This window comes from Limulus polyphemus, unplaced genomic scaffold (genome assembly GCF_000517525.1).
Source record: "Limulus polyphemus unplaced genomic scaffold, Limulus_polyphemus-2.1.2 Scaffold1, whole genome shotgun sequence".
In the NCBI taxonomy this organism is placed as follows: Eukaryota; Metazoa; Arthropoda; class Merostomata; order Xiphosura; family Limulidae; genus Limulus; species Limulus polyphemus.
This window is the reverse complement of record NW_013665611.1, coordinates 2,689,564-2,701,182: the sequence shown is the minus strand read 5'-3', so window position 1 is coordinate 2,701,182 and position 11,619 is coordinate 2,689,564. Positions and strand designations below refer to the sequence as shown.

General features: G+C 30.9%; 1 protein-coding gene across 1 annotated transcript in view; it reads right to left on the bottom strand.

Annotated features, from left to right (window-relative positions):
* LOC106465521 overlaps positions 1-11,619 on the bottom strand; it is a 77,923-nt gene that overhangs the window by 35,200 nt on the left and 31,104 nt on the right. The window contains exons 13-25 of the mRNA XM_013925782.2: positions 11,153-11,332; positions 9,780-10,145; positions 9,457-9,633; positions 8,188-8,295; positions 7,014-7,108; positions 5,977-6,198; positions 5,561-5,723; positions 5,014-5,205; positions 4,276-4,455; positions 3,472-3,696; positions 2,147-2,338; positions 1,793-1,933; positions 1,172-1,272 (exon numbers count right to left, since the gene is read on the bottom strand). Coding sequence (XP_013781236.1) covers positions 1,172-1,272; positions 1,793-1,933; positions 2,147-2,338; positions 3,472-3,696; positions 4,276-4,455; positions 5,014-5,205; positions 5,561-5,723; positions 5,977-6,198; positions 7,014-7,108; positions 8,188-8,295; positions 9,457-9,633; positions 9,780-10,145; positions 11,153-11,332 — 2,342 coding nt within the window. The remainder of the gene's footprint in view (positions 1-1,171; positions 1,273-1,792; positions 1,934-2,146; positions 2,339-3,471; positions 3,697-4,275; positions 4,456-5,013; positions 5,206-5,560; positions 5,724-5,976; positions 6,199-7,013; positions 7,109-8,187; positions 8,296-9,456; positions 9,634-9,779; positions 10,146-11,152; positions 11,333-11,619) is intronic.

Sequence of the window (11,619 nt, the reverse complement as noted above, 5' to 3'; positions counted from 1 at the left end):
ATCTTATTGGATAGTCAACATGGTTTCAGTAATGGAAAATCTTGCCTTACAAATCCTTCGAGATTCTTTGAAAAGGTTACTGCTTATGTAGGTGAGGGTAAGGGTGTGGATTTGGTGAGTATGGATTTTCAGAAAGCATTTGACAAGGTGCCACATAAAAAGTGGGGTACCTCAGGGCTCTATCTTAGGACATTTACTCTTTTTGATTTGCATCAATGACATAGATGAAGGAATAGTCAGTAAGTTATTTAACCTTGCAGATGATATTAAGTTCTTGGGTGTTGCTAGCTGTGATGATGATGCTACCGATTTACAAAAGGATTTAGATCATTGAGCAAATATATGACAGATGAGTTATAATTATAATAATTGCAAGATAATGCATATGGGTTATCATAATTTGAATTATAAGTATAATTTGGATGGAAATAACCTTAACAGTGTCATGAAAGAAATGGATCTTGGTGTAGTGGTTGATCAGTCTCTAAAGCCATCCAAGCAGTGTGCTGTTGCTAATGGTAGGACAAATAGGATTTTAGGTTGAATACAAGTCTAAAGATGTTACAATTTCATTTTACAGGTCACTGTTTAGGCCACATTTGGTATATTGTGTTCAGTCTTGGGCTTCTTACCTTAAGAAAGACATTGAATTGTTGGAAAGGTTTTAGAGAAGGGTTACTAGAATGGTGCCTGGGATGGAGAGGTTGTCATATGAGGAGAGGCTGAAATATCTCAAATTGTTTTCTCTTGAAACAAGAAGACTTGGGTGAGGGGGATCTGGTTGAGGTGTTTAAGATTGTAAAGGGATTCGATGTGTCATATTTAAAAGTGAGAATAATAGGACTAGGGGACACAAATATAAATTTTGGCAAGGTAGGAGTCATCTTCAGTTAAGACAGTTTCATTTTTCTAACAGGGTGGTTTGATCTTTGGAATAAGATGCCTTCAGATGTTGAAGAGGCAGTAAATTTAAGTGAGTTTAAGAATAAGCTTGATAAGTATATGAATGATAAGGGTTGGCTTTAAGATTTTTTAAAAATTATTTTAATTTAGTTTAGAGGATGGAACAGCCAAAATGGAATTAGGTCCCATGTTGACCCAAAACATAATGTTATTATGTTATGTTAGTATTGTAAATATGTTTGCAAAAAATGATTAATTAGGCACTTACTGTCACTTCATAATTGCTCCTCTGTGAAGTGGCATTGATAGCAAAGTTGAGTGTTGATCCAGAAGCAATTCCCAAAGGTTTTATAACCTTACAATCAGCACCTGTTTAATTTTTCAAAGTACTTAATGAAAATTACATCATTTCTTAATATGGCTTCAAACTATAACAAACATCTAGTAAAAAAGCACAATTTGAAAAAATCCATCATTATCGTTTCTTGCTATCCAGAAAATCATTATAAAGATTAGTTTTTTTGTGTGTGGATGTAAAAAAACAACTTCAGTCTCAATCAATCACAATACAGAGTCTTCTTGAAGAGGGATGTATAGTGAAAGTGTAATGATGTGTTATTAGTATCCTTAGAGCAAGTTATATTTTGAACAAGTATTACACCTCAGCACATTTAAAAAAATAATATTTATTACTTTCCTTTGACAAAGTTATCCTTTCTTTTTCTACATTAAGAAATACATTGAAGACTGGCCAGGCATTAGAGCTTATTTTTTACAAACTATTACATTTAGTTTTTATGGAATGTAGAATGGTCAAAAGATATTTTATTTTTGTATAACTGGGTCTGTGTTGTATGAAATCCCAGTTTGATTTGAAGAAGATCCTCACCTTTTACACATGTTATAGGTTTTGTATCATAAGGTACATAGCCTGGTCTGTCACAGGAGAAGGTTACATGTGAGCCTTGTTCATAGCTTACTGCTTTCTGCATTCCATCAGGTGGCCTGCCTGGATCCAAACATACTGGTCCTGCAGATTAAAAAAAAAGGATAACAAAGTGGTTAAAAGTTATTATTAATAATTTATTTAAAAAATATAAATACCACATATCTTACAGTCTTACTTTAAACCTAATAATTGCAGATGAACGTTATTCAGGAGATAAAATGTGATTTCATTGATTTTATAGAGAATTCTTTATAACTGATTACATTTATATATTTAAAAAACACAACAGAGTACCTTCACAGCGAATGTCTCCAAAATCCCATGTACCATCCTCCTGACATCTGATCACATTGTCATTCATGTTTGTTTTACCAGCCAGTGAAAATGTTTCCTCACAACCAAAGTAAAAACTAGCACGATAACGAGTGTCAACATAAAACCCATATGCAGCACCAGTTGTATTTGGTGGATGACCACAATTAATTCCTGCAAATAATTGAAAAGCATATAAGAGATAGAATCTTAAAAATATGGTTTTAGCAGTGATCCTCAACTGTTTATTTCATTGGTTACTTAGTAATTACAGCTTTATAAATGAAATCAACTGTACTTTATAATGATAAATAATTTCTTTTCATTAACTGAATGATATTCATATCACTCTACTAAACGAAAAAATTAGGAAGTATCTACATAAATAAAAGAGTATTTCACAGCTCAATATTTAGACTGACTCAGAAAGCGAATATTGACAGTTTGATTATGCTTATGTATATATGTAATTACACAAAACTGAAGAAAACAATTTCAACTATTCAAATAATGGTCTTATACATAAATGTATAAAAAGTATTTAGAAATATGGAAAGGCAGTAAAAAGTAAATGCATTTGAAAAAGAGCAACTTCTAAATAAATACTGAAAGATATGTTACGTGAAACCAGGTCTAAAGAAAAATGTGCTTTAAAAATTCTATTCAATTGTAAGAGAAGATGAAAGATAAAAATGAGTGGAAAAATGTACAATGAAATAAACTCAAACTGAAATCCAAAAATTGCCTAATAGATGCATGTATTATTCACAGTTCCTATCATTTTGCCATATTTAGGGCTAATTTAAGCTCTTACGGAACTGCTTTATATTTTGATAAAAGTTATGAATTTTTGAATAAATCTAGGAAGTACTCAGAAGCTCCTATTAATAACAAATATGCAACTCAAAATTTGTTAGTTTACAAGTTCACTCGTCACTATATTTCTATAAAAAAATACTCAATGTATATGTTTTACAGATGCAAGTTATCTAAATATACCAGCTTATTTCTTCCCTTTTTTGTTGCACGTCATAACCATTTATTTGTTTGTTGTTAAGCACAAAAGCTACACAATGAGCTATTTGCGCTGTACCCAACACAGGTACCAAAACCTGGTTTTTTAGTGTTATAAGCCTTCAGACTTACTACTGAGCCACAAGAGGGCCATGATAACCAACTTGAACTATTTGGTAATTATGAGATTATTATTATTTTTTTTATTTCAACTTCATATATGAAGTATTGATTATGAAAACTCATATTACCACAAACTACAATAAAATATTTATACCAACATGTTTACTCACTTGGACAAGTTGGTGGGGATCCTGAAAGCCAATAGTCTGAACTACCTTCTTGAGGGTCATAAACACACTGTCTAAAGTTTGCTGTAGCTGAGCCATGCAATGGCCTACCAACTTCACCACAAGAAATGGTAACATTTTCTAAGAAAGGCACAAAGCTTGTGTTTTCTTTGATTTTTATGTCTAGCCCTTGTTCTGGGTCATCTGCTAGTGCAGTACATTGAGCGTCTGAAAATAAATAAAAAAATCTTAACAACAAACACTTGTCATGTTTAGTTTTGAAACAGTATGTTTCTTTACTACAAGAGCAGTTCAAGGTTTCTGACAGAATATATTAAGATGCAAATTTAAATATTTTATTAAGAGATTTTTTTTCACTTAATTAAAGAAAATATGATTTTAACATTCACTTTGATGTACGTATTTGACATTTTTTTAAAATACATCAATATCTAAGAAAGAAGAATAGTAAATTAAACTAAAGTGTTTGAGCTTCTAGGTCTTTTGAAATCTACTTTATTTTGTATACTGAATCAAGTAGACAAGTATGTCAATATTTGGAAAAAAACAAATAATACTTTACATCTTAAGAGCACTAAAGTACGTTTAAATATCACTGAAGTTCTGAAATATAATGTAACATTATTACAACTCAAGTAGTAGAGGTTGTTTTAGTACACATTTGTATTTATGTGCATAAAAAACATCCTAACATTTCAAACTGGATAAACAGATTAATGTGCAAATAATAAATATTTATGCAATTCACTTTAAACAAAACTAAAGAAAAACAGTTGAAACACTTACAATTGCACAATGGAGCTGTTCCATTCCAAGCACCACTACTGGTACAGAGAAGAGTAGAGCTTCCTTCCAGTACATACCCAAAGTTACAATGAAAGCTAACAATGTCACCAAAATGAAATACAGATTTGGTTGTCAACAGTAACCCATTATCTGGATTTGTCAAAGTTGGACACATTTTGGCTGAAAAATGTTTTTTAAAATTAATTCTAATATTATGAATCACTGTTTTCTATTTTAGTTAAATTTGTTCTACACTTTTAAAAATCTCATTCCCAAATGTAAGCTTACCATCATGTAAGTATGGACAATTTGTTAAATATACATGAGTGATGTAAAGTTTTATGCTATTTTCAACTAATAAATGGTAATTCACTAACTATTAGTACAGAAGTACATTTTTCAAAAGTATCCCAAGCATTTGTACAAGTTAAAATACTGCACAATAATATGAAATAACAAGATATGATGAAAATTTAATAACACATTAAGAACTTGGAGAGAGAAAAAAAAAAGGATCAGCCTGTAACTGGCATCTAACTACATAAATCAAGTTAAATATCTTAACTAATTAATTTACACCTCAATCTAAAGAATTTAATTAGTTTGACATTACAAAAACTAACCGATGAATTTAATGTTAGCTGGAGAATTCTTGTTTTTAATTAGTAATTTATAAGCTATTTTGTAACACAAATCACAATCAAATTTAAATGCTGCAATATTGCAGAAGCAACTTACGAACACAGGTCTTGTTTATCGTATAAACATCTCTATCCTTGAGCCCAGTTTCACTGTGTGGAATATAGAAACCAGCAGTACCATTTTTAGAGTAAAGTTCATAGCCAGTATTACATAAACAGCTGAAATTGCCAGGTTTATTGACACACTGTTGATCACACCCACCATTGTTCCTTGAACACTCATTTCTATCTGTAACATATAGAATAATTAAAATGAAAATCTCTATTGACAAAACTAACTTTTAATGTTTTAAATACAGAAGAATTGAAGACTCTATTCCAGTAGTATCACAATGCGTATATAAATGTAAGTTTAAGTTTTTTGCACTTACTTGGACTAGACTTATCACAGAATTAAGTCATAAAATGGAAAGAATAGTATGAAATAAGTAGATACTAAGAAAAAAAAAAAGAGTTAGTGAATAAACATATTTCACTTAAAATAGAGACTAAGCCTTGACATGGACTACTTATTAAGTAGAGTATTATCTATGAGTAAAGTAAAAATAGATTATGATTAGTTTCCTCAAGGGAAATATAGTTACCTAAGCATTCCTGTCGTGAGCAGCCCATTAATTCAAGCTGCAAACAAGGAGCTGTTACATATTCCATGACAACTATACGAATATATCGTGCTTCCAATGGGAGTGGAAGGTTTACAACAGACACACCTGAACCTCCATTACCATTCAATCGAAAATGTGCTGGCTAAAAGAAAAAAGTTAAATAACAAAACAATATTAATTTAATATTAATTGTTTGGTTGAATGACTTTTATCTTCAACTGTATTTTTCTCCATGTTTTGAAAGCAATTTCAAAATTTTCAGTTTCAAGAAATTATAATTTAAACGTTTAAACATTAAACAAAGTTCTATTTAATAACAATATATCACAAACAAGTAAAGCTTAAAACAACTTTACTATAATTATGAGCACATATTTACAATTTTGACCACATACCTGGTCTTCAGAGTTACTGTAATCCCTGAATATATCTGTCAAATCATTAGTATACTGCAGTGTAACAGTAAGAGGGAAAGCTTGAGATCCATCATGACGAAGAACTGTTTTTGTGCGAAAGCCTCGCACAACAGTTGGAGCTTGAAGATCAACTTGAATCCAGTTTTCGCCTTCTCTAGGAACATTACCACACCAGCCAACAGGACTATCTAGTCGTACACCCTAAGATTTTTAAACCTTAATTATCAAACAACTGTCTATATAATGTTAGGGATAATCTGACAAATAACTAAAATTAAACATTCCATGATCGACATAGCTGAATACAAATACAAAAAGACAATGTGTTATTTTACTATACCATAGTTTGTAAAAAATATGAAACAAATCATCTAGTTCAGAAATAACTTAAGCAAGATTATTACTACAATGCAATTACCTAAATCATTTTATTAAACATAAAAATCAGTATTAAAAAGTTTAAAAAATAAAATGAACTAAGATTTTTTTATGGTCCTTAATACAAGTAGTGTTCCTCTAATTTTTTTCAATCCACATGCAAAATGAATTTTTCCTTGTGCATAGTACCAAGGAAATGTGCAGATGTGCACTACCTTTTTTCTTTTTTTTGGGGGTTGGGGGGGGGGATATTTTAGACCATCGACCCTACTGAGGGAACACTGCCTATATGTCTGATCAGTTATTAAAACATATCATTTAGAGCAGTGTTTTTCAATCACCAGTTTGCACAAACACTTTGCAGTCCATGGGGTTTCACAAAAACTGACAGAATATTCATATGTGAATTGCAGAAGGCAATATAGAATCAGAGAAAAATTTAATCACTCATTTTATTTTATATCTATTAAAGTATATTACTCAACAATATCTTACAGTGTGTAATATTACATGCAAGTTATAAAACCAATTCATGAAACTATCAATCAAGCATATTTTAAAATATCAACTGAATATGAAATGGGGCTAACTAAACAGACAAGGAACACAGTCTAAAAACTTGAGGAAGTTTTACTTACATCATTGTTGTATCGAGCTTCAGTACCCGAAGATCGAATGCTGTCGAGTGGAATCGTTCCACTACTTAGACCAAGATCTCCAACTGGCCGACAGTCTGTTTTGTGAAAAATAATAAACAATCCATTTAGTATTATCACGTGTAATTATTATTCAAAAAACATAAAATATAATCAGAATGTTAGAATAAGAAATAAATTATAAAAGTCTAAACCTTGGTTCTGATATTTTTTGATAAACTTATTGACAAGGATAAAAGTTTACATTAAGGTAACCAAAACTCCTGTACCATCTTTTGAATGGCACCACAAAAGAAAATCCATAAAAAAATATCACACTGAGTATTCAAGATTCAAACAATTAGAAAAATAACAGTGCAACAACCATTTCTTTATAATAGAACACAATTTTAAATAAAAGCACTCTTCACAACAAGAACATGACTTTCACTAGGATTGTATGTGAGGGTTTGATTATATTATTTTATTGATGTAATTTTTAAATGTAGTACTGAGAAACTACAATAAACAGCACCACTTAATATATAAAAACATTACAATGTATGTTACTCAATTTATTAAAATTGAGCTCTGTAAATTGAAACATTTTGATGCAATGAGTTGTGTATGACAATCCCAATACCTTTTCCTTGCAGTACTTCCCAGAAAAAAAATCTTTTAGAAAATGTTCACTTTTTCTAAAATTTTTTCAATGATGTACGAATACTATGATTAGTAATTACTAGCATGAACAGCCATCTGTAGGGCAATGATTCTGCTAGTTATGATAATTTGACCTGAATAAGCCAAATACAATGTTAATGAACACTAGTAGCTGTTAAACTGTTATGTTGATAATACAAGCACTACAGAAATAACATTCACAGCAGTAAATGAGTGCATTTGGTTTAATCAAATGGGCATAGGGTAAAAAAACAAAAACAACACCTCTTTCTACCCCAAGGAGTGCTGCGAGATCTTACAGGAAGAATGGGAATGTTTGTATTTTGAGCCTGCTTATGTCAAAACTATAAAACAGAACAAGGTCAATAAACAAAACTTAAACATAATGTGGTAACATATTCAGTGCAGATCCGGGAGGCTAAACGGTCAACATTTCTTAATTACCTGTTCAACCACATTCTTTAAACAATTTCACATGCATAATATACATTACCCAGGTTTGGGTCAAATCCTTCTTTACATTTGCAGAAAAATCCTCCAGCAGTGTTGGTACAAACAGTAGATGCTGAGTCACAAGAAGTATCTGAACATTCATCAACATCTAGCAAAAGTTAATAATAAGAATTAACAAAATTAAAGTACATTCAATTAGTTTCCAAGTATAATTACATAAAAAACTTATTAATCAGAAAAGATGTACAAATGTACAAGGAAGACATCAAATTAACTATGAAATACATCTAACTGCACATTTTGGAATTAATAATACTTGCTATAATAAAAAACATAGAATTTGCATTTAATAAACCAAATTAACCAAGTTTAATATATTTAGCATAAAGGTGAAATCCAATATAAAAAAATACCCGAATTTTTACACCAAAAATCCTCAGGGGTTGATAATGCCTACTGTTCTCTGACACAGAATTCATATATTCTCAGAGACAAGCAAAACTTAAGATGAACCATCTTTTTTTAAACCAGAAAAACGGGGCATATTGTTACAATAAAAGATAAAGCTAAACAAATGTGTTTGTGTGGTACATGGTAAATATTAAATTTCACTCCTTTTACCATGTCTAAATTTTTTAATTCCTCATAAGTAGCTATAATTTTTAGTATCATTTCTTCAAGTTGATTTTTGAGTATTGTTGCCACTGTCTCTTTCAAATTAATTTTACTGCATTGTGACTAAATATTTAAATAAAACTAAAAGCTATGATAACAGAAATTTTATTTTTAAATTATGAATTGGTTTTATGATTGTGTTTCCTTTTACAAACAATTTTCAAAACAAAGATACATATACTTTTTTTTATCGATTTTTTGCACATTGTTTCAAGATTTTCATAATCTCTCTCTTTTTTTTGATAGTAGTATTTTATCAAGGTCAATAAATGTTTAGGTTAATGTATGTCATGAATGACATGTATTTGTTGCTATCCATTAGTGTAACCATTAGCTTTCTCAGCATATACATTTTATTGTAAATTTTATTCTTGTAACTTTTACCCTACAATCACTTCATCGGTTTGTTAAAGGAATTGTTAGTACTGTATATAACATAGTTAGTGTGGTTGACATATTACTTTTTTTTTTAATTCTTTCAGTCATAAATTCCTAAAACTTCCATGACCCTCTTTCCTTCACTGAAAAGTTTACTTAAAATTTATACAACCCTTCCAGCAATTGTACAAAATAGGAACGGTTCAGTTTCATGTAATTCGTTTTCAAACTTTTTTGCAAAAAACAACAAGTTTACCTTCACATTTAGGTAAGCTAATAAAAGTCTCATTAGTCCCACAGGTAATGACTGTGCTTCCTTGAAGTTTATACCCTCGATGACATTGAACTCTCGCTTCATCACCATAAAAATAATTCTTTTGTGGTTCTACAACAAATCCATTCTTGATGTTTGGGAGTATGTGGCACTGCACACCTAAAGAGATGATTAAATAATCAATATTAAACCTTCTGTATAAAACTGATAGTTACTGCAGTATGTTTTCAAACTCATCCTAGTGTATTTAGATTTTTAAAATATTGCACAAATAAGAAGCTACTATAAAGCAAGTAGGAACTTACGTTCACATTTTGGGGGTGGAGCTGACCATTGGCCATTGGTTGCACATACAATAACAGGAACTCCGATAATTCGGTAGCCTGGCTCACAACTGAAGCGAATCACAGTACCATAGCTACGACCACCACCATCAAGAACCAACTGAGAGGTGTGAGGAGTCTCAGGTAAAGGTGGACAAGAAGAAGCAAGGCAAACTGGTAGATTTCTCCACTGACCATCTTCTGCACAGTGGATTCTCTCTGTAGGTTTACCACTTGGGAATGCAAAGCCAGCATAGCACTGGTAAGTAGCTTGACCTCTGTAAGTCACATTTGTAGCTCCTACAGCAAATCCATTATCAATCTGGGGTACAGAACCACAATAACGTTCTGAAAGTAAAGAAAAGCAACTCTAGTTTCTTACAAAATATATATATTTTGAAAAATTTGCTTTTATTAGAAACATCCCAAATTATCTTTACAGCTTGAAACATTTAAACAAAAAAACTATTTGTTTAAATGTTGATAGGTAGTGAAATATTGGAAAACCAACAGGCTTAAAAATAGTTATAAAAACAAGTTAACTACAACTTATTTTTCCCACATTCCTCATAATTTGCCCATTGCACCTGTGATTTCAAGCTCCAACAAACAGATTAAGATGAAGATGGACATCTAGAGTTAACTTGTTTTTTTAAATAAAAAAAAGATATTTTTCTATTTTCATGTTCTGTTAATTAAGTCTAATTTTACAGGTACAGTTATGTACATGAGTTAATTGCTAGCAAGTCGTGACAATATTCTCCTTAAAAAAATAACAATTAATTTCCTCCATACCAAATAACATACAAGTACATCTACAACATAATAATCTTCAAAATTATAGTAGATTACAATTAGAGAGAAAAATAATACAGATGTTTAGTGTTTCATACTAATGAACATCATTACTCTCTATTTAGATTACATTGGGCTTTCTTCTTGGTCAGTTTCCATATAAACGTGATAGATTAAAAGTTTGAAAATTGCCTTATTAGTAATTGCTATTGGGTTAATCCTTAAGCTCAGTTGGTAGCACACTCACTTGGCATTCATAATCCTGCTCATGCAAAATCCAAAAATGGAATTACCACATAAAGAACCTCCTACAACTTCACCTCCAACAAAAATAGTAAAAACTATTAACTATTAACAACACTAGAAGATTTCTCTATTCTTTAGATGAGGAGCTTGTGTATATCAGGAATATTTCTGCTATTATTCAAATGCAGTTGCATTTACAATGCAAGTTTTTCCAGTACTGATCAATTTAGGTATCTTAAATAATTTACAACAAAGCAGCAAGTAACTTGCAGGAATTAACTTTAAAATATTAAAATGTTAAATTTCAGATTTACCTTGACAGCCTGGAATAGGCCCTGTACTCCAGTGACCACCCTGCATACACCGAGTCTCAATTTTTGCCTCCCCATTGTCGAATTCGTGGCCAATAGGGCAAGTGAAAGTTACTTTTGTACCAAAGGCTGTGTCTCTAGTTGATGCTAAAGCTCCTTCTCCAACTGCCAAATGTGGACAGTCTGAAAAAAATGTAAACAGGGTTGATGCACAACTGCAAGTACAAATATATGTAAGTTTGTTAGTTTTTTTTGTATAGTAATATTGAATTTTCAACGAAGGTCAGCAACACCTAATCCAAGTTATGTAATTAAGACCATCTAATTTTGAAAATATTGTTACACTGAATACTAATGTGATGAATAGTTATGGTTACAGATTGGCTAGAGTTATTATCTTTGTTTAAGAGTCAATGAGTTATTACTGTTAACTTAAAGTCAGAAAGGATAGATCAATAAAGAATATCATG